We start from the raw sequence: 21,732 nt of genomic DNA, 5'->3' as shown, positions 1-21,732 counted from the left end.
ATTATTCGTAAGCAGAAAACTCTCACCTATCGACGATGATATTACGAACGAAAGGAGAATATAATTTTAAACAGTTAGATACGTGTACCTAAACAAGTTGCTCGGCAGATACGAGAATAGAATCTGAAATAATTTTAAGAAAAGCACCGTAGCAAAAATCATGACATCTTCAGTAAAATTGTATACTTAAAACTCGTAATTTGTAAATCGGCTAGTCTCCATGCATGGTAAATGCTACCGGAGAAGCGAGTGACATGAAACTCTATAAAAATTTTACATATACCAAACAGTGCAGTCCTTATAAGTCCCTAAGTAAAAGCTCAAGGCAGATGAAAGTCTTACACTATTGCTCATGAACTGCCATGTAACTGAACGCCGAATAAATACAGCAAACGGACAAAGCTGGAACCTCATAAACTCTCGGGACAATCAACTTCCCTTCGGCTAACGCCACCAATTGGTTTCTGAGTAATAACCGAGGCCTCCCAGAACTTCTTCGCAACCAGCGAGATGCGCCTGTGTCCGCAGTCCCGGACATTCGACCACTGGCGGCTTTCAACGTGCAAGGCGGCACACGTCGAACAAACAACTTCAACACAGCTCGACGGTAACCAGCGCTGTTGGTAATACGGACCAACGAGGCAGAGCGGTGGGTTGTGAAACTGGTGTGCTGCGGCGAGCAGGTCCCGGCAATGGCGTTCACCTGTCGAGGGCTGGATTCGCAGCGCTGCTGCAGATCGAGTACGCCGCCACGCCGACGACTTTCTGAGTCTGACTTCAACAGGAGAGCGCCGCGCACCGTCCACTGCGGCACGCGCCGCCAGCAGGCTTGCGTGCGGCAGACGTAGATGACGATGCGATGTGATGCACCTCCCTTAAATAAGCCACAATATCAATTCTAATTAAATGTTCTTTATAACAGCACTGCTAAGTAATATTCATAATTATTCGAGCAATAATTTCCTCGGTTAACGTTTGTGACATTACATAATGGTTTAGGAATTTTACTCAGCGTTTCAAAATGGCCTCAGCGTCTAGGGAAGTATTATGACATATTATTCAATTCTACCGTCCAAGGATCTTTTAAATAGCATGGAGAGAGTTTAATAGTTGTAATATAACATCTACAGATCCAAACCAAACTTAACGCTTCCAAGCTGATAGATAATTCGAAAGAAATTCCCTCGACAGGAACGATCTGAAAACGATCTGCCAGAAAACCGAACCCGAAGTGAAATCTCACGCTTGATGTCAGAAACAGCATAATATAGAAGGAATAGATGTTCCAGAACCTTCGAGAACATAAGTCGAAATATGATTAAAATGACTTTCGTACTTTAGACTATCTAACAATTTTAAATTACGTAAGTTGTTTTTCTGACGTTGATATGTATGTAAAGATTTTAATAGTAATATCAAATGACGAAGATTGCAAAAATTATAAATTACCTGTTGCTTAAAAATAACGATTTCATACCGACAGTAAAACAAACAAAAAACAAATGGAAACAGATATTTTGCTCGTACATAAAACTGAATACAAAAAAATACTGTAAATGATGTAGATTTATTTCGAATACAAAAAAATACTGTAAATGATGTAGATTTATTTCGAGACAATTTAGTGGTAGTTAGTGCTCCTGTCCGCAGCTCGTGGTCTCGCGGTATCGTTCTCGCTTCCCGAACACGGGAGTCCCAGGTTCGAATCCCGGCGGGGTCAAGGATTTTCACCTGCCCCTTGACGAGTGGGTGTCGTTGTGTCGTCTTCACCATCATCATCATTCATCCCCATTACGGTCGGAGGAAGCTAACGGCAAACCACGTCCATTAGGACCTTGCCTAGTACGGCGGTGCGGGACTCCCTCATCGTTCCCCTACGCTCTGACAAGAAGCATGGGACTCCATTTCATTTCCGTTCTATGTGTCGCCTAATTTTGACGCTGTATAATCGATATGATAACATATTGGTACATAAATAATAAAAGTATAATCCAAAAACATTGTACCTGTCAATCAGAAAACTCGATGACCATGCACACGTAGGAAATACACACTTAACGTGAAAATTAGCTCAAGTCCGACAAAATTTAGATCGTATCGTACAGTGCATTAATAGAGCAAATTTACCGAGGGGTTAGATTCAGTATAGTATAAACAGTTTCATATTATCAGAAATAGTGTGTCAGAGTATAAATACGAGTCGCAGACTGTACGACTCTGGTTTTGGCCGCAGGTTCGCCGCGGGCTCCGGCCGCGACTCCACGGTGTCGGTGCAGTCGACGATGGCGGACCGGTTCGCGGGCAGCGGCGGCCGCGACTCTTCCACGTCGGTGGTGCGCGCCGGCGACCGCTACCCGAGCAGGGGCGGAGCCAGCGACGTCGAGCTGGACCGCTATCCCGGCAGGGGCGGCGCCAGCGACGCCGAGCTGGACCGCTATCCCGGCAGGGGCGGAGCCAGCGACGTCGAGCTGGATCGCTATCCCGGCAGGGGCGGAGCCAGCGACGCCGAGCTGGATCGGTACCCCGGCAGGGGCGGAGCCAGCGACGTCGAGCTGGATCGGTACCCCGGCAGGGGCGGCCAGGGCGACGCCGAGCTGGATCGGTACCCCGGCAGGGGCGGAGCCAGCGACGCCGAGCTGGATCGGTACCCCGGCAGGGGCGGCCAGGGCGACGCCGAGCTGGATCGGTACCCCGGCAGGGGCGGAGCCAGCGACGCCGAGCTGGATCGGTACCCCGGCAGGGGCGGAGCCAGCGACGTCGAGCTGGACCGGTACCCCGGCAGGGGCGGCCAGGGCGACGCCGAGCTGGACCGGTTCTCGCACTACGACCGCGACTCGCCCGTCGTGCCGGCGCCGCTGTACGCCGTGCCCGTCTCCAAGGAGGTCAGCCGGCCCTCCCTACCCGTCTACCCAGCTCACAACTCCTCTCCCTAAACCGTCACTCAGTTATTCGAAATAGATTTAGAGATACCTTTTATCTACAACTTGTACAGAAACGGGACTGCATTTCTAACAGTCGAGCTGCGTCAGTGGAGGCAACCAATGAGAAAGAAGTGAGACGTTGTTACAGCCTACTCATCATGTCATTCGTTTCGTATATAGTGAAAACAGGAAAGGAAACCAAGGAGACACTTGGAAAAAGAAATAAATTGCAGTGAAAAAATTAAAAACTTCGCCGTTTATTAATGGCATTTGTGTTGTCTCAGACACATCAGAGGGCGTGGAACGTAAGTTGAATGGAATCGATAGTTTCTCGAAAATATAATATCAACAACAATAAAAGTAGAATTTGAATAATGGAGTGTAATAGAAGTAAATGTTGATGAAATTTCGTTATGAACTGAGATACTAAAAGTAAAAGGCGAATATTTACTGCTTGGACAGCAAAATAAGTTACAGCTGGGGAAGTAAAGAGCATAAAGGCTGTAAGTAACCGATAGTGGCGAACGCTTTCTTGAAAAAGACTAGTACATAAGAATCGAATCGAAGCGTTTGCTGATATATAATAATGCTGAAATGAGCTGTACAGAGGTAAACAAGCGAATTGGAGAGAAAGGAGTTTCGTGGCTCAAACTAAACGAAAGGATAGTTTGGTGGGACACATTCCAAGATATCAAGAAAAAAATAATTTAGCAATGGAGGGAAGTATAGGTGGCATAACTTATAAAGAGAGTCTGTGGTTTGAAAAGACTTGGCAAGTTCAAATGGATGCTGCTCGTAGTAACCTAGAGATGTTGTTCACTGTGGTCTGTGGTCCTGAGTCCCTGTTTCGCTTCAATTTTGCGTGAAAGTATTCAGAGACGCCTGCCAAACTGTCGCTTTGTATGGAGCGTGATGAATCACCCTTAAAGTGCGCTTATACCTCTTCTCCTCGGGGCTGGTCGCCGTGCGGCTCTAGCTTTCCCCGCACGGAAGCAGAGGCGCCCAGTGTGAACAAAGGTGTGAATCGAATTACTCGCAGGCATATGTTGAGAGACAACCATGCATTTACAAGCGTCCCTCTACTTGCGTGTGACGAAAGCACTGTTGCACGGCTACTACGAGCACCTCTTGCTGCCAGTGGTTTTGTCAAAGGGCGTACAGGACCGGATACGGATTCAGAGAACCATTCTGTCCTTCGGGTGGGAAAGTGTCCTTGACTATGGAGGAATGCGAATTGGTCCACCATTGGCTTCTCCACGACGGCACTGACATGACGGAGGTCACTACGGTAAAAATATTGGAAAAAAATGCTTCAAATGGCTCTGAGAACTATGGAACTTAACTTCTTAGGTCATCAGTCCCTTAGAACTTAGAACTACTTAAACCTAACTAACCTAAGGACATCACACACATCCATGCCCGAGGCAGGATTCGAACCTGCGACCGTAGCGGTCGCGCGGTTCCAGACTATAGCGCCTAGAACCGCTCGGCCACTCCGGCCGGCTAGTGGAAAACCTACCTAATAGTGACATTCTATGAAACTCCCTGGCAGATTAAAACTGTGTGCCCGACCGAGACTCGAACTCGGGAACTTTGCCTTTCGCGGGCAAGTGCTCTACCATCTGAACTACCGAAGCACGACTCACGCCCGGTCCTCACAGCTTTACTTCTGCCAGTATCTCGTCTCCTACCTTCCAAACTTTACAGAAGCTCTCCTGCGAACTTTGCAGAACTAACACTCCTGAAAGAAAGGATAATGCGGAGACATGGCTTAGCCACAGCCTGGGGGATGTTTCCAGAATGAGATTTTCACTCTGCAGCGGAGTGTGCGCTGATATGAAACTTCCTGGCAGATTAAAACTGTGTGCCCGACCGAGACTCGAACTCGGGACCTTTGCCTTTCGCGGGCAAGTGCTCTACCATCTGAGCTACCGAAACACGACTCACGCCCGGTCCTCACAGCTTTACTTCTGCCAGTATCTCGTCTCCTATCTTCCAAACTTTACAGAAGCTCTCCTGCGAACCTTGCAGAGCACTTGCCCGCGAAAGGCAAAGGTCCCGAGTTCGAGTCTCGGTCGGGCACACAGTTTTAATCTGCCAGGAAGTTTCATATCAGCGCACACTCCGCTGCAGAGTGAAAATCACATCCTGGGGACATTCTATGAGTTGGCGATGACGGAAGTCTCAATGTGGAAGGAAAGCTCGAAAATCTGAAAACGAAAATGCAAATGCTAAGTCTAGATATAGCAGTAGTCAGTGAAGTGAAATTGATAGAATATGAGGATTTATGAACAGATGAAAGTACAGTAAGAACAACAGCAGAAAATGGTGTTAGAGAAATTGGATTTAATTATGCTTAGGAAGATAGGGGAAAAATATCACTTGCTGCGAACATTACAATGATGGGGTTATTATGATCAGAACCGACAGCAAACCAACGCCAACAACAGATCATGTATACTGATCAGCCAGAACATTATGGTCAGCTATCTAAAACCCGGTATGCCTACCTTTGGCATGGATAACAGCGGCGACGCGTCGTGACATGGAAATAATAATGCCTTGGGAGGTCTCTGGAGTGAGTTGGCACCACATCTGCACACACAAGTCACCTAATTCCCGTAAATTCCAGGGAGGGAGGTGATGAGCTTTACACCACGTTCAATAACAACCCAGATGTGTTCGATCGAGTGCAGGACTGGCGAGATGGAGAGCCGGCATATCACCTGGAACTCGCCACTGTGTTCCTCCAGCCACTCCATCACACTCCTCGCCTTCTCAAATGGCGCATTATCTTCATGTAAAATGCCACTGCCGATGGAAAACATGAATGTCATGAAAGAGTGTACGTGGTCTGCAAAAAGTGTGTGATACTCTTTGGCCGTTATGGTGCCTTGCACAAGATCCAGTGAATGTTGCCTCCAGTATAATGAATTCGCCGCCAGCTTGTCTCCGTCCCGCAGTACAAGTGTCAACGAAGTGTTCTCTTGGAAGACGACGGATTGACGCCCTCCCGTCGGTGTGGGGACGCCCGTTGTTACGAGTGTTCGGTGCAGACACACTTGCATTAAAGTCTGATGTTAGTTCCGCCACAGTTGGCAGCCTGTCCTGTTTCGCCAGCCTGACCAGCCCACGACATCTGGGGTGGCCGCCCAGCACCACGACGTCTGGAGCTGGTTTCTGGCAACGCGTTGAAGTCACGCACCACAGCAGTCCTCGAATACACGACAAGCGGTGCAGTTTCCGAAATGTTCGTGCCGAACCGTTAACCCATCACAATCTACCGTCGGTTAAAATCAGATACACTGCGATCAAAAGTATTGGGACACCCACGAAAACAAAAGTTTTTCATATTAGATGCATTGTACTGCCACCTAATGCCAGGTAATCCATATTAGTGACCTCAGTAGTCATTAGACATCCTGTGAGAGCAGAATGGGGCACTCTGTGGAACTCACGGACTTCGAACGTGGTTAGGTGATTGGGTGTCACTTGTGTCATACGTCTGTACGTGACATTTCCACACTCCTAAACATCCATAGGTCCAGTGTTTCCGATGCGATAGTGAAGTGGAAACGTCAACGGACACTTACAGCACAAAAACGTTCAAGCTGACCTCCTCTGTTGACTGGCAGAGACAGCCGACTGTTGAAGAGTGTCGTAACGTGTAACAGACAGACATCTATCCAGACCGTCCCGCAGGTATTCCAAGCTGAATCAGGGTCCACTGAAAGCACTATGACAGTTAGGCAGGAGATGACAAAACTTGGATTTCATGGTCGAGCGGCTGCTCATAAGCACACATCACGCCGGTAAATTCCAAACAACGCCTCGCTTGGTGTAAGGAGCATAAACAATGCACGATTGAACAGTGGAAAAACGTTTTGTGGAGTGACGAATCACGGTACACAATTTTGCGATCCGATGGCAGGGTGAGGGTGTGGCGAATGCCCGGTGAACGTCATCTACCGGTGGGTGTTGTGCCAACAGTAAAATTCGGAATCGGTGGTGATATGGTGTGGTCGGGTCTTTCATTGAGGGGGCTTGCACCCCTTGTTGTTTTGCGCGGCACTATCACAGCACAGGCCTACGTTGATGTTTTAAGCACCGTCTCGCTTCCCGCTGTTGTAGAGCAATTCGGGGATGGCGATTGCATCTTTCAACACGACCGAGCACCGGTTCATAATGCACGACCTGTGGCGAAGTGGTTACACGATTATAACATCCTTGTAATGGACTCGCCTGCACAGAGTCCAGACCTGAATCCTATAGAACACCTTTGGGATGGTTTGGAACGCCGACTTCATGCCAGGCCTCGCCGACCGACACCGATACGTCGCCTGAGCGCAGCACTCTATGAAGGAAGGGCTGCCATTCCTCAAGAAACCTTCCAGTAGCTGACTGAACGTGTGGCTGCGAGAGTGGAAGCTGTCATCAAGAGGGCCAACACAATACTGAGTTCCAGCACTACCGATGGAGGGCGCCACGAACTTGTAAGTCATTTTCAGCCAGACGTCCGGATACTTTTGATCACACAGTGTAGTCGCACGCCTGCGCCTTCCCTATTCTACTCACTGATACCATATGCACCGTGCGTGTGTTTGACGCCTCGCCAGATGACGCTGCTATCGCCTGAACGGGTTTAAGTCGATACCAGGTCGGTAGGCATACCGTTCTTGTCTGATCAGTGTATATGCTCAGACGTCACCAGCAGAGGAGTACGTGATGGCATTGAAAAGTTCAATTCAGTATGTAAATGGAGACAAAAATCGAATTATCATGGGAGACCGAAGTGCTACAGTAATGGAAGAAATGCGGTCTAGGCAGAAAGAGTAAAAAATGGTAAAGACTACTTGAGATGCGCAGAAAATTCCAGCTACAAACAGCAAATATAATGTTTACAAATATAAACAGGAAGACGTTGACTGGGACAAGACTAGGAGATGCAGCAAGACCTCAGTTGAAATACTCCGTGTTGAGACAAGGACTCCAATATCCGACATTAGGTTTTAATTTAATTCATAGAGAATGGATAGATCACACCAAGTCTCAAAGAGTGATGGAGACAAGCAAACAGAACTGAACGTTATTAAGCATATAGGAAATGTTTGTAATTCTACCACAAAATCTGCACCGTTGTATATGCTTATATCAAGAATTCAAAGACCTTCTTCTTCAAAGACCACATTAATCGAATATGCAGATTTCCAAACAAGGTACTAGAGACGTGTAATTTTTAAAGTCATGAATTTGTAAATTGCACAAGCATAGATTATCGTATCCATACGTTTTAAAATTGAACATATGTACAGACTTAGGTGTATTATACTATTTAACGACTGACTGAAGGGGATCTTCAGATAAAATTTGGTTTCTTGTATCAGGTTCTGATGTCCTGTTTTTGGAGGTTTTATAAGGTGCAACTAACCGTCACGTAAGTATACTGAACGAAATATTAGTCACCCACGTAAAAAACCAAACTGGTCAGTTACGACCGTTGTAGATGACGTAGAGGCCGACATACGACCATCCACCTCTAACCTTAGTCATAGCAGAGAAGGGGTGTGGACTATCTATTCCGCTTTACTATTTCAGTGTAGTAAGGTTGATCGATGTGGATTAATCAGAATAGCGGAAATGAGTCACTTTGTTTCGACGTGTCTATGACCAGAACATGAATGAATTTGCCCGGTTTGTTGCTGTATCAACTGAGACTGTCTAACGTGACAGCATGGAGTGGTGTACCGCTTGTAGTTTCGTAAAGTGGCGTAGAAAAAGTGGCCGAAAGGCATCATAACTGACAGGGGGAGAATGGAGATGAGTGTTTAACCTTGTCAACGACTATCAGTTTCAAATCCTACAGGAATTACAGTTATCAGTGAATGCTGGCCTACCGAAAAATGATTCGCTACGATCACTGCCAAACAATTCGATGCAATAAATGTGTGGAGTCGGATACCGCGTAAAAGGAGATGAGTGACAACGACATACAAAGCTACATATCTTGAGTGGGCCAAACAACACAGAAACTGGGCTTTAACTGGAAGGACGAGCCCAGTGTAATCCGGGAAGTGGTGATTCTCATCGAATGCATCGACGGCGCAGCGATGAGGTCAATCGGCCGTTTATCGAGGGCGTAACTCAAGGCCAGGCGTGCTTCTGTGATGTTTTGCCGCTGTTATTCGTACCATCATCCGGTGCCTTTCATTCGTGTTAACGTAAACGTACTAGAATGTTTACTTCAATATTTTGTGACTGTAATTATTGCCGTCGACACATTCGTACTCCAAGATAACTGCCGTGTTCACAGGGCAGAGCCGACCGCGGTGGCCACGCGGTTCTAGGCGCTGCAGTCCGGAACCGCGCGACTGCTACGGTTGCAGGTTCGAATCCTGCCTCGGGTATGGATGTGTGTGATGTCCTTAGATTAGTTAGGTTTAAGTAGTTCTAAGTTCTAGGGGACTGATGTCCTCAGATGTTAAGTCCCATAGTGCTCACAGCCATTTGAACCATTTTTTCACAGGGCAGAACACGTGCGTACTTGTTTTGACGAACAGTCTGATGAGCAATCGCACCTCGACTCATCCTCTAGATCATGCAGTCTTGAATCTATAAAACATTTCTGAGACTATTTCGATAATTGAGTGAAATGTACTATAGCGGACACTCAAATAAAACTGATAAAAATGGAAAAAGTAAGTAATCTGTTTATTATTCCAAAGATAATCACCATAACTGTTAATACATCTTCTCAGTGTGAGAGAAGATGGTTAGTCCTTCATGGAAAAATGTCGGCACTTGCCTACGGAACCACGAGTTTAAGCAGACGTGCACCTATTTTTCCGAAGCAAACCGACAGCCACTAATGCCTTCCTTACAGGACTCCAAAAATATGGAAATCGCATGGAAAAGCATCGGGACTTTGTGGAGGATGTATAAGGGCTTCCCAACGAAACATCTACAGTTTAGTCGAAATAACCTTACCAACATGTGGTCCCTGAGGAAAGATATTATTGGCCGTCGATTTGCCTCTGACCGAGACGTGTGCGAGTGGTATGATCATAACTCCGTAGGCAACTGCAGATATTCTTCCATAAACGTGTTAACTGGCCTGTTTCAAAGTGGGATAAATGTATTAACAATTACGCGATTAGTTTTGAAATAATTAACAGTTTAGTTCCTTTATTTATTCTGTGTCGTTTACATTTGACTGCCCTTTATAATTGACGTCCTCACAGTTAGATTGGTCTACAAGACGTAATCATCAGTGAGTGGCTCTTGCTCGACATGGCATTCTTGAAATGTGGGTTGTCTTCGTCACCGAATTGAGAAGGTGTTACACGGTATTACTGTGATGTCTCGTCTGGATGCTACAATTTTTACCCAGGCTGCATATGTAACTATACAAACTCTGTGATTGTATAACTTTTAGAAATAATTGTTCCATGTTGTAATATTGTGTAACCTGATAAACATTTTTAAAAAATTTTTATTTCAAAATACATTTTTTTGTGAAATTCTCTAGACGTTTATCCACTGGGTAGTTAATACAAGGTGGGCAAAATGAAACTGGCCTAGGAAATATTTGGAAATTTGTGGTAGGTTCGTACGGGACCAAACTGCTGAGGTCATCGGTCCCTAGGCTTACACACTACTTAATCTAAATTTAACTAACTTCGGGTAAGGCTAACACAAACACCCATGCCTGAGGGAGGACTCGAACCTCCGACGAGGGGAGGTGCGCGAACCGTTTCGAGGCTCCCCAGACCGCGCTGCAGGAAATATTAAGACAGGCAACAGAGTTAACATCGTACGGTGGTATCATTTGCCCATCCTAAGCTGCACGAGATACTTTAACGGCCAGTTTTACTTTGTAGGAGCGATACGAATTACGTTAGGCACGCACCGGGTGAGAGTCGCTGGCTGTGTGTCCCGCAGGAGGCGCCGCGGCTGGCTGGGGGCAGCGCGCGGCAGTCGCCGGCGGCGGCGGCGATGAGCGAGGGGTGCGGCCGGTTCGGGGGCGGCGAGTCGCCGCCGGTGGCGCCCGCAGCCCGCTACCCCGCCTCCAGGGGGTCGCCCGTCGCCACGGCGCAGCTCGACAGGTAGGCGGAGGCGCGCTTTGTCGTGTCCCTGTTACCTCACTTGCTGCTATACGCCTCGAGCCATCTTGCGATGTCTGGTAAAGAGTACTGTGTTACGATTGTCGTTTCCCCGTGCTCTGTCTAGTGCCGGCCAGTGTGCGGAAATCATCTCACGTTAGTACTTTTCATCTGTTCCACCTTATTCGGTCGTGCATCGAGCAGTAAGATTTATTTCAAACATCGTTGTGAAACGGTTTTAATTGCAATAAGACGACGATACAGATTATAAAGACTTTTACTGGAAATATTCTGCACAAATGACAAAGTTAACATTTTATATTTTCACGTGTGTACGCACACGAATAGTGGAAGTACATAACGTCTGTAGATAGCCAGTCTTCACAATTTCCGATGAATTCTTCAGGCCGAAACTTCAAATTATCCAAGTTTTTCAGCGACGACTAATAAATCTACAAGGGGCGTTCAATAACTAATGAAACACGTTTTTTTTTCCTAGCCCAATTTAGGTTGAAAAAATGCGGAATTTGTTGTGGAAGGTCGTGGAACACTCCCGCTTCAGCCTCTACAGTTTCCTGAAGCTCCGACAGGTGGCGGCGCTATATGCAGCCTTCAGATCGGCGCCTGTAAGGAAGGTGGTGAATTCCGAGCAGAGGGCTGTCACTGAGTTTGTTTTGTCGAAAATTGAGAGCATCGCAGGGATTAGTAGGCGCTTGCAGAATGTTTACAGAGACCTGGCAGTGGACGAAAGCACAGCAGTGGTTGCGAGAGGCGTCTGCCGTCGTCGCAACGAGGTCGCGTAAAACCCGTCCGATCACATCACCTACACACCGCTGTGGCTCTTGCAGTGTTGGAATGTGCAGATAGTCTCATTCGAGGTGATCGACGGAGCACAGACACCTCGCTGCGCAACTGGATGTCTCTGTTGGTAATGCCCACAAAACTTGGTTGGACTGTCCTCGTCCACCCTACAGCCCGGATCTCACACCTTCCGACTGTTCGGTCCGCATGAGGCAGCACGTGGATGAGGGGCAGGTCACTGGTGCAGCGAGACGTCGGCCAGTAGAGTGGCACCGTGCTGGCGTGCTGGCCCTCCCAGTAGCGAGAAGCAACGCCCACCCATTGAACGGATATTATGCAGAAAAATTAGGTTTTGGGCACAAGAGTGCGGAGTAACGTGGTGTACTGGAATCCTGAATAAAACGAACCTCCTTTCAGAAAAAGAAGTGTGGTGCTCTACTTATTAAACGAATAATCCCATGGGAATAAAAAAGTGACGGTATAATGTGCTATGACATATATGTGCTCTAGCTGGCATTTGAATCGCATGTAAACTCAGCACTGCGACTTGCGAGCGCCGACATGCCGCTGTTACATTACCCGCAACACTTTGGTGCAATGCGTGACCAAAAATGATAAACTCCAAATATTCTTGCAAGAAAAGATAACATTATATCACTGCGCACAGCTTAAGCAATTGTACTGCACGATTACCGATATGTCACGATACATGCGGTCAGATAAAGAAATCCCCGCACCAAACATCGATCATCTTCAGAGAACCCAGCATTCTGTTACAATTTTTTAGCATTGCGGCTTTTCTGTATATCACAGTATCATCCACAAATAGCCTCGTGGTGCTTCCTATGTTATCTGCTTGATCACATTCCCTAACAGTAATAACATTCCTTCGGGGTACACCCAAAGATTCACATTTATAAGTTGGCATGGTGTGTTGCGTTCTGTAGAAACCTTCGGAAAAAACAAATCACAAAGCTTAACTGACACTCTTGTGTTTTCTTTGTTAGATGACTACTGCTTTGTTAGATGTCTACTTTTTTTTCTTTTTTTTCCTACGACCTCGTAGACGAACAGAGAGAGTTTAGTTTCGCAAGATCGTTGTTTGGGGAATCTGTGTTGATTCCTACATAGGAAATTTTCAACCTACAGGAAGATTATACTGCGAGAGCATCAAACGTGACCCAAATCTTACAAGAGACTAAGCGACATAAGTTTATGATTTATCTGCCTGGGTAGCCGCACGCATTAGTACGTCACTTCCGCGACTCAGGGAAGCACACTGGCCCTGGATGAACCCTCGTCCCGTCTGATTTACACGATTCACAAAAATTTCGACAAGTTTGACACACTTTCATTTGAGATAAGACTATGCTCAGACAGATTGGGTACAAAAATTCCGTCCCAGTGTTGTAAGGGTTGTACGGGGGAGGGATATGGTGTGGCGACAGGTCACCCTCTATCACTAATATTGCCAAATCCATAGTAATATGGCAGCGTCAGGAAAAACAAGAGCAGCTGTGTGCGTGTTTTCGACGACTTTTTTTCCCCGCCTACTATTCTGTCTTGACTAATTACAACATCCATTAAGACATACCTTTCTTCGAGGGTTGGAGGGTGGGGTGTGTGGGTGGGTTGTGTTTCCCAGTCTTCTAACCCGTTTAATGCCCCCCCCCCCCCCCCAACCCCCCACGATCTTCTGTGTCAATCTCTTCATCTCATTGCAATACTTACACTAAACATACCCAATTATTGGACAAATACAGAGTAGTGTGTTAGTTATTTATCTATGGAACAGTCTTTCCACTAACAATTCACAGATATTACGACGTGATGTTTTCTGTATATTTCTATTGCTTCATTTGCACCACGCCTACCAGTATAGACTAAACGTGTTGCGTCCAGGTATCCACATCGCAACACCTGACATGCTGACTATGGGAAAGTAAGCATTAATGGGTTACCCTTGCCACATGTACTTCAAGATATTAAAGACATATGACTTGTAATGGCTACAATTATAATACTCTACAAATGATGTAAACACTGATGTAATGTTGTTCAGTAGATCACCCTCAGTCACCAATAGAAATATCTGCTCATGTCCCCATTACACCCTGCTTATTAAAAGACTGTGTTCCCCTACAAACCTTATTCTCTGTGAGTCCCTCTAGTACCATAGAAAATACTTCCCGATGACTTAACAGTGCGTGTCATAGCATTTTATCAATTCTTCTACTAAGTGGCCTCCAGATATTTCTTTCCTCGCCGATTCTGTGTTTATCATCTTACTATTAAACCTTAATTTTGGCACCCTTCTCTAAAACCACACAACTTACACTGCGATTCCTTTCTTTTCCGATGTTCCCACAGTCCATGACATTTCTATACAGCATTATGCTTCAGATCTACGATTTCTGAAGCTGTTTTCACAAATTAAAACTTATGTTTACACTAGTAGTCTTTCTTCGATAAGGACTGGTTCTCTTTTGCCTGGGTTATTCTGTTGCATGTCCTCCATTTTCTTCCCTCATGCACTTTTTGCTTCTAAAGTAATAGAAATACTTTCCTTTGTGAACTATTGTGGTTTCCAGTTTCTATATTAGATGTGTCACTAATCTCATTTCTGGTTCTATTCTTCTCAATACGTTTGTCATTCTTTAGCTTACTAACATACTTTTCATCTCCGCAGAGGATAAGAATGTCATCAGTGAATCATATCATTGATGTCTTTCCACCCTGAAATTAAATAGAATTTCTGTATTTTTCCATTATTTTTAATTGCTTCTTCGACACACATGTTGAACATTGGAATAATCAGACCGAAATCCTCACATTTATCTCTTGATTTTCCATTCGTTAATCATAGACTTCTCTGATATGGAAACGATCAGCCCACATTTTGAATCTATGCATACTAGATTTTCCGTTATGGTTATCAGCTTGGTGTACAAATGCCTGTACTTAAATCTTCCAGCCGATGCTAAAATGGAATTATGGTTATCAACAATAACTGCACACAAGTATTGCCTCAATAGATAGTTGTATTCTCTCTGCTTCAGGATTCAAGTGCATTAATTCCCTCTGATACAGGTGATCGCATTCACAAACCTCACTGAAGCATTTTAAAATACTCATTTCACCAACAATATCCTTCCTATTTCTGTGCGACACGTTATCTTTCCGTTGAAATTTCTTTTGCACATGCTTATTTCCCGTGATTCTTTTTGCACATAGTGACAGAGGAGCTACAGCAGTTAGCATACTGGACTCACATTACGGAGGAACTAAGTTCAAATCCCCACACAGCCATCCAGACTCGAGCTTTCTGTGGTTTCCATAAACTGCAAACAGACGAGTGTTCGGTTGTTTCCTGGGACAAGTATACAGCTAATTCTCATTACTGTCCTAATCATATCCACATAATCAACATTAATTTTACTTTCATTCTTCTTTTTGTCTTTTTTACATTTCATTTTTTAGTGCTCTGTGTACCAAACTGCTCTGAAACTCATACATTGAATAAAGAAATATGACTATGTCTTAAACTTTGTATGGTCCTTTATCTAGAGGTCTTTCTATGCCAGAAATTTTTAAGTTTCTGGTATGTGGCTCATAGTAAACTTAAAAAATACCCCACTGTGATTCACATCATTTATTGAGGCCAGGTAGAAACCTAACATTTATTTCCTTGGCAATCCTGGCTATTATAACAAATTTTTTCCATTTTTAGTGGTCACATTTCTTAGAGATAATTACCTAATTGTTCACCATTCGGTTATTCTTTTATTGATAAGCAGCCCTCTGAAGCGAAATTGCAATAGTGCCCAAAAGGAAATATAAATGGCGAAATTGCAGAGAATTATATGACGAGGTTTTTGATCGCACTTGCAGTGCTATTGAAAAGTTGTGCACGAACGTAAACGGAAATGTGTCTGTAAATATGGGTTCTTTTTCAATCTTTCGATCATACACCGCAAGATAGCACTACCGGTATAACCGACGGCAAACGAAGACGCCAACGCAACAAGCAGGGGTAAAATGACGTCCGTAGTACTGCGCAGTTTATTGATTGGTAAACATGTCGCTTTCCCGAGCCCAACTAGTTTTCATTGTTGAACAGTATTATACTATGTCCATTATAATTATCCGGGCGAGCCAGTGGGTGTGTTGGACCTTCCATCAAGCTATAGACCCCCTTGAAGATGTCTCACGCAGTCGGAGACGAAACGTTGGTAATCGACACAGAATTCATCAGCCGACCACGGCATAACAGCCCGGATAATTATAATGGACATGATATTTCCGGCCGTGGAAGTCTACATTTTAGTATTAGTATTATACTAGTCATTCATATGCACATACTGTAGGCATATTTTGTGGGAAATATCGAGATGCTGTACCGTAGCACAGTTCAACAATGACGAGATTAACCGTCCGCATTTGAGTATGCGGATCGGTTGGAGGCAAGAAGAGATCTGGAAGGCCGTTCCTTATGACGAATGATAAACTGATTGAACTGAGAGATGTGGTGCTGCCTCTGCCTTCAGAAAGCTTGACAATGCCGTCTGTCCAACCTCAGTTATCGCATGACAGTACTCAGAAAGCGATACAGAGGGTAAAATTTCGTTCCTATTATGTTGGGAATGTCCAGGAATTGAAAACACCAGATAAAGAAAAAGTCTACCATGCTGTACATGGTTACGCTCATTTGTTTTCTCCACTGATGAGGCGTGCTTTCGCCTTATTGGTACGTCAAAATACAAGAAATTGATCAACCAAAATGCTGTATGTGTTGCTAGAAAATAGCTTGTCATATAATAAAACTGCAGCTCAATGTGCCGTATCGCGTCGACGAATAGTGGACCCTACATTCTTTGAAGTTACAGTAATCAGCATTGTGTACCAACACGTTATTACGCAGTTTATTTCGCATCTTTTGACAGACGAACGTTATTATTAATTGAAGCAGGATGGTGGCACTTGTCACACATCCAATGAAACAGTCAACTTCTCAAGTAATTTTTTTTGTGATCGAATAATCACTAAATGATTTTGGTCCCTGCCTTCTCTTGATATAACGTCTCCAACCTTCTTCCTGTTGTGCTGCTAAAAAAACAGGCCGTTCGCACAGGCGGAACAAAAACATAAATGGAAAGTAACATCAGCATTATTATGCTCCGCAATGTGGTGTCAGGCATTGTAAAACACATTTTTGCATGCTGCGCTGACCACGGAGATCATTTATAGCAAACAATGTGTGAGGTTAAGAAATATAACACAAATTTGCTTAGCTTTTGCTCTGCACAACATTTTCATCATCGTCTATGACCCTGTTATATAAACCTTTCACTGCTTTCTTTCAATACTTTTCACAATTGGTCCCTTAGAACCACCAATGAGTTTTGGGTCTTTTTCATTAAACGTTTTTGTCATTCTCTGATATTGTGACTCTTCTGTTTCAACTTCCCAGTCTATTTTATATCTTTTCCCATCTGATATTGGCTAAACATTGAACTAATCATCTGTGGGTTGTCGATGCTCTTCTTTCTTTCCATGCTACTGGAGAATAACTGCAGAGATATTCCAACTTATGCAATTCCCCATTTCTTCAGTTTTTCTCTAACCAAAAATAAGCAGTTTTCTATTACCTGCAGTGGCACTTCTTCTTGTTGAGTATGAAATTGATGATATGGTAACATTTGAAATTCAACTTACAATTCTTTATAAACATATAAAGGGTAGATAATTTGTCTTGACATTTTGCATTACTTTACTTATGTACATGGTGGTCCATTGATCGTGATCGGGCCAAATATCTCACGAAATAAGCGCCAAACGAAAAAACAGCAAAGAACGAAACTTCTCTAGCTTGAAGGGGGAAACCAGATGGCGCTATGGTTGGCCCGCTAGATGGCGCTGCCATACGTCAAGCGGATATAAACTGCGTTTTTTTAAAATATGAACCCCCTTTTTTATTACATATCGTGTAGTACGTAAAGAAATATGAATGTTTTAGTTGGACCACTTTTTTCAGTTTGTGATAGAAGGCACTGAAATAGTCACAATCATATGGCTAACACTTTTATACGAACAGTTGGTAACAGGTAAGTTTTTTAAATTAAAATACAGAACGTAGGTACGTTTGAACATTTTATTTCGATTGTTCCAGTGTGATACATGTACCTTTGTGAACTTATCATTTCTGAGAACGCATGCTGTTACAGCGCGATTACCCGTAAATACCATATTAATGAAATAAATGCTCAAAATGATGTCCGTCAACCTCAATGCATTTAGCAATACGTGTAACGACATTCCTCTCAACAACGAGTAGTTCGCCTTCCGTAATGTTCGCACATACATTGACAATGCCCTGACGCATGTTGTCAGGCGTTGTCGGTGGATCACGATAGCAAATATCCTTCAACTTTCCCCACTGAAAGAAATCCGGGGATGTCTGATCTGGTGAACGTGCGCGCCATGGTAGGGTGCTTCGACGACCAAACGACCTGTCACGAAATATGCTATTCAATACCGCTTCAACCGCACGCGATATATGTGCCGGACATCCATCATTTTGGAAGTACATCGCCTTCTGTCATGCAGTGAAACATCTTGCAGTAACATCGATAGAACATTACGTAGGAAATCAGTATACATTGCACCAGTTACATTGCCGTCGATAAAATGGGGGCCAATTATCCTTCCTTCTCATGGACTGTGCGGCTGGTCCCGGCGGAGGTTCGAGTCCTCCCTCGGGCATGGTTGAGTGTGTTTGTCCTTAGGATAATTTAGGTTAAGTAGTGTGGAAGCTTAAGGACTGATGACCTTAGCAGTAAATTCCATTTTATCCCTCCTTCCATAATGCCGCACCATACATTAACCCGCCAAGGTCGCTGATGTTACACTTGTCTCAGCCATCATGGATTTTCCGTTCCCAGTATTATGCCGGTTTACGTTACAGCTGTTGGTGAATGACGCTCCGTCGCTAAATAGAACGCGTGCAAAAAATCTGTCATCTTCCCGTAATTTCTCTTATGCCCAGTGACAGAAGTGTACACGACGTTCAAAGTCGTCGCCATGCAATTCCTGGTGCACAGAAATGTGATATGGGTGCAATCGATGTTGATGTAGCATTCTCAACACCGGCGTTTTCAAGATTCCCAATTCTCGCGCAATTTGTCTGCTACTAATGTGCGGATTAGCCGCGACAGTAGCTAAAACACCTAGTTGGGCATCATCATTTGTTGCAGGTCGTGGTTAACTTTTCACATGTGGCTGAACACTTCCTGTTTCCTTAAATAACGTAACCATACGGCGAACGGTCCGGACACTTGGATGATGTCGTCCAGGATACCGAGCGGCATACATAGCGCACGCCCGTTGGGTATTTTGATCATAATGGCCATACATCAACACGATATCGACCTTTTCCGCAATTCGTAAGCGATACATTTTGACACGGGTGATGTATCACGAAGCAAATACCGTCTGCACTGGCGGAATGTTACGTGATACCACGTACTTATACGTTTGTGACTATAACAGCGACATGTATCACAAAGAGAAAAAAGTGGTCAAACTAAAACATTCATATTTCTTTACGTACTACACGAATATGCAATAAAAAAGGGGACTCCTGTTTAAAAAACGCAGTTGATATTCGTTTGACCTATATCAGCGCCATCTAGCGGGCCAACCATAGGGCCATCTGGTTTCCGCCTTCAAGCTAGACGAGTTTAGTTCTTTGTAGTTTTTTCGTTTGATGCTTATTTCGTGAGATATTTTGCCCTGACAATGTCAATGGACCACCCTGTATTTAATAACAAATCTTACAGAAGTGAGACATGAAGTATTGTGTGTTGATGCTGTGGTGAAAATTAGGCATAGGACACAAGTTCCAGAAAAGGAAGTTTTGTGTTTGTGTGTGTGTGTGTGTGTGTGTGTGTGTGTGTGTGTGTGTGTGTGAGTGATGGGGAGAAAGAGAGAGAGAGAGAGAGAGAAAGGGAGAGAGAGAAAGGTAGGGAGACCGCAAGCTACTACTAGTTTTAAGAATTTTTGAATTGGGTTCTATGTTTACTGGTTGGAGATTATGTACCATTACATGCTCTGAAAATTTTAAATGAGGACTATTATATTTCATTCCTCTTAGACCTTCTGTATATCTGGTACTAAAATTTCTACATGTTCGACCCACACATAGAGATTGGCAGCAGTTGCAGGATAATTGATGCACACCAGATTAGCTACATACATGAATGCTGGTGGTTTGTCTTCCTTGTCTGTTCTGTATTGGACTGCTACTACTATATGCTATATTAAGTACCTGTCTCTTATTTATCTCTCCTACTCTGTGTGTGATTTTGTTGGTGTGTCTCAATGTGTGCCATTTGTCGCTTACTGTTTGCTGACTTGTTGTGTAGTGTGTCAGCCTGTTGTGTATGTCTTTTACTGTGTTCTGTCTGTTTCCATATTTTGCTGTTTATTTTATCTACTGTCTTTGTATCATAGACATTCTCCAGTGCTATTTGTTTACTGCATTTAGTTTTTCTACATATCCATTTTTATTCATAGGTGTTCTCTCCAGTCTGTATAGTGGGTATCTGAAGCTGGTTTATTTATGTCTCATTTGGAGATCAGATTTGTTGTGGATTATTGTGCTAGTAGTGGTGTGGTTCCTTCCTATATATAGTGAACTCATGTTTACTGTTTCTTTGTGTGTATGGTGAGGTATAAGAAGTTATGTCTTTCATCTGTTGCAGTCAATGATGAAATGTATTTGTGGATGGTTAGTGCTTACATCATTGTGTAGTCTTTTAACCAAGTAGATAAACCATGTACTCACATAAAAGAGCTCCAAAAAAATCCATAAAAATGTTTACAGATGATAGGCTGCAAAGTATGTGGTGGTTATAAAGCTACCAACACAAAATAACTCGTTAATGTAATGTAAATGATGCATTAAATATGTAATTATTTATTTTCCAAAGTAATGCTCTAGGCATAATTTTCACAATAGCATGACCATGCAATATATCATATCTCAGTTCTACAACACTTGACATTAACTATACATATAAAACAGTGCAAGAATCTGAAGCGTAATTATCTCCCAGTTACAAATTATATACATATAAATATCTTAAAACTAAGGTTTAAATGTTAGCATATCACAGTAATCTTCACATACAACATTTAAAAAATGCTGCTGAAGATAGTATAAAAGTGCTAGAACATGTTTGGGTGGAGAAAATCTAAATAAGGGAGAATATCTCTTTGACTGAGCATCATGTGTTTTCCCATGTCTAATGACACTAATGCCAACATATCTTTGAACCCTAATTTCCCTTTCTTCCTTCTTTTTTCAATAATTCCATCCTGTCATTTCTTATTCTTTGGTGTTGTCAGCATGTAAATGCTCTTGTCATCATGAATGAAACCTGTCTCTACAGCCAAAGCTACAATTTATTGTGTGTCATTAATTTTGTATAAATATATTTTAACATACATATATCACTCTATTACTAATTTTGTTCTGTGAGCATCACCAGACATAGCATTTGTCTCCTGATTCTTATTTACATTTTTTTATGTTATTTAAAATTCTCTTGCACATAAGAATTTTTGTTTCAATGCCATATCTTAATTTGATACTTTTGGATCTAATGCTGTCTCACAACTATTCTTACTGTTAGTACACGCACTGTTTCTCACTTTGAGAGAATACCGTCTACTACAGACTAATGTGTACAGTTTCTTTGTATAATTTTCGTCTTATTCTTTTTTATTGACTTCAGCAATAAATATGTCCTATTGCCATTTCTACAGCTGCAGGTTGAAGATCAAAATTCATTCCTGTATTAATTAGGGATATACCGACATCAACTGCAGATTCCAGTTTAATTTCTTTC

At 43.6% G+C, this 21,732-nt stretch overlaps 1 protein-coding gene across 1 annotated transcript in view; it reads left to right on the top strand.

Moving 5' to 3' along the window:
• The first annotated feature begins 692 nt into the window (after positions 1-692).
• The window catches only part of LOC124804971 (WAS/WASL-interacting protein family member 1-like), a 69,125-nt gene continuing 48,085 nt past the window's right edge, over positions 693-21,732 (top strand). The window contains exons 1-3 of the mRNA XM_047265361.1: positions 693-844; positions 2,234-2,882; positions 10,950-11,023. Coding sequence (XP_047121317.1) covers positions 693-844; positions 2,234-2,882; positions 10,950-11,023 — 875 coding nt within the window. The remainder of the gene's footprint in view (positions 845-2,233; positions 2,883-10,949; positions 11,024-21,732) is intronic.

Source organism: Schistocerca piceifrons, chromosome 7 (assembly GCF_021461385.2).
Source record: "Schistocerca piceifrons isolate TAMUIC-IGC-003096 chromosome 7, iqSchPice1.1, whole genome shotgun sequence".
In the NCBI taxonomy this organism is placed as follows: domain Eukaryota; kingdom Metazoa; phylum Arthropoda; class Insecta; order Orthoptera; family Acrididae; genus Schistocerca; species Schistocerca piceifrons.
The sequence above is the reverse complement of the archived record's forward strand: the minus strand, read 5'-3'. Positions and strand labels throughout refer to the sequence as shown.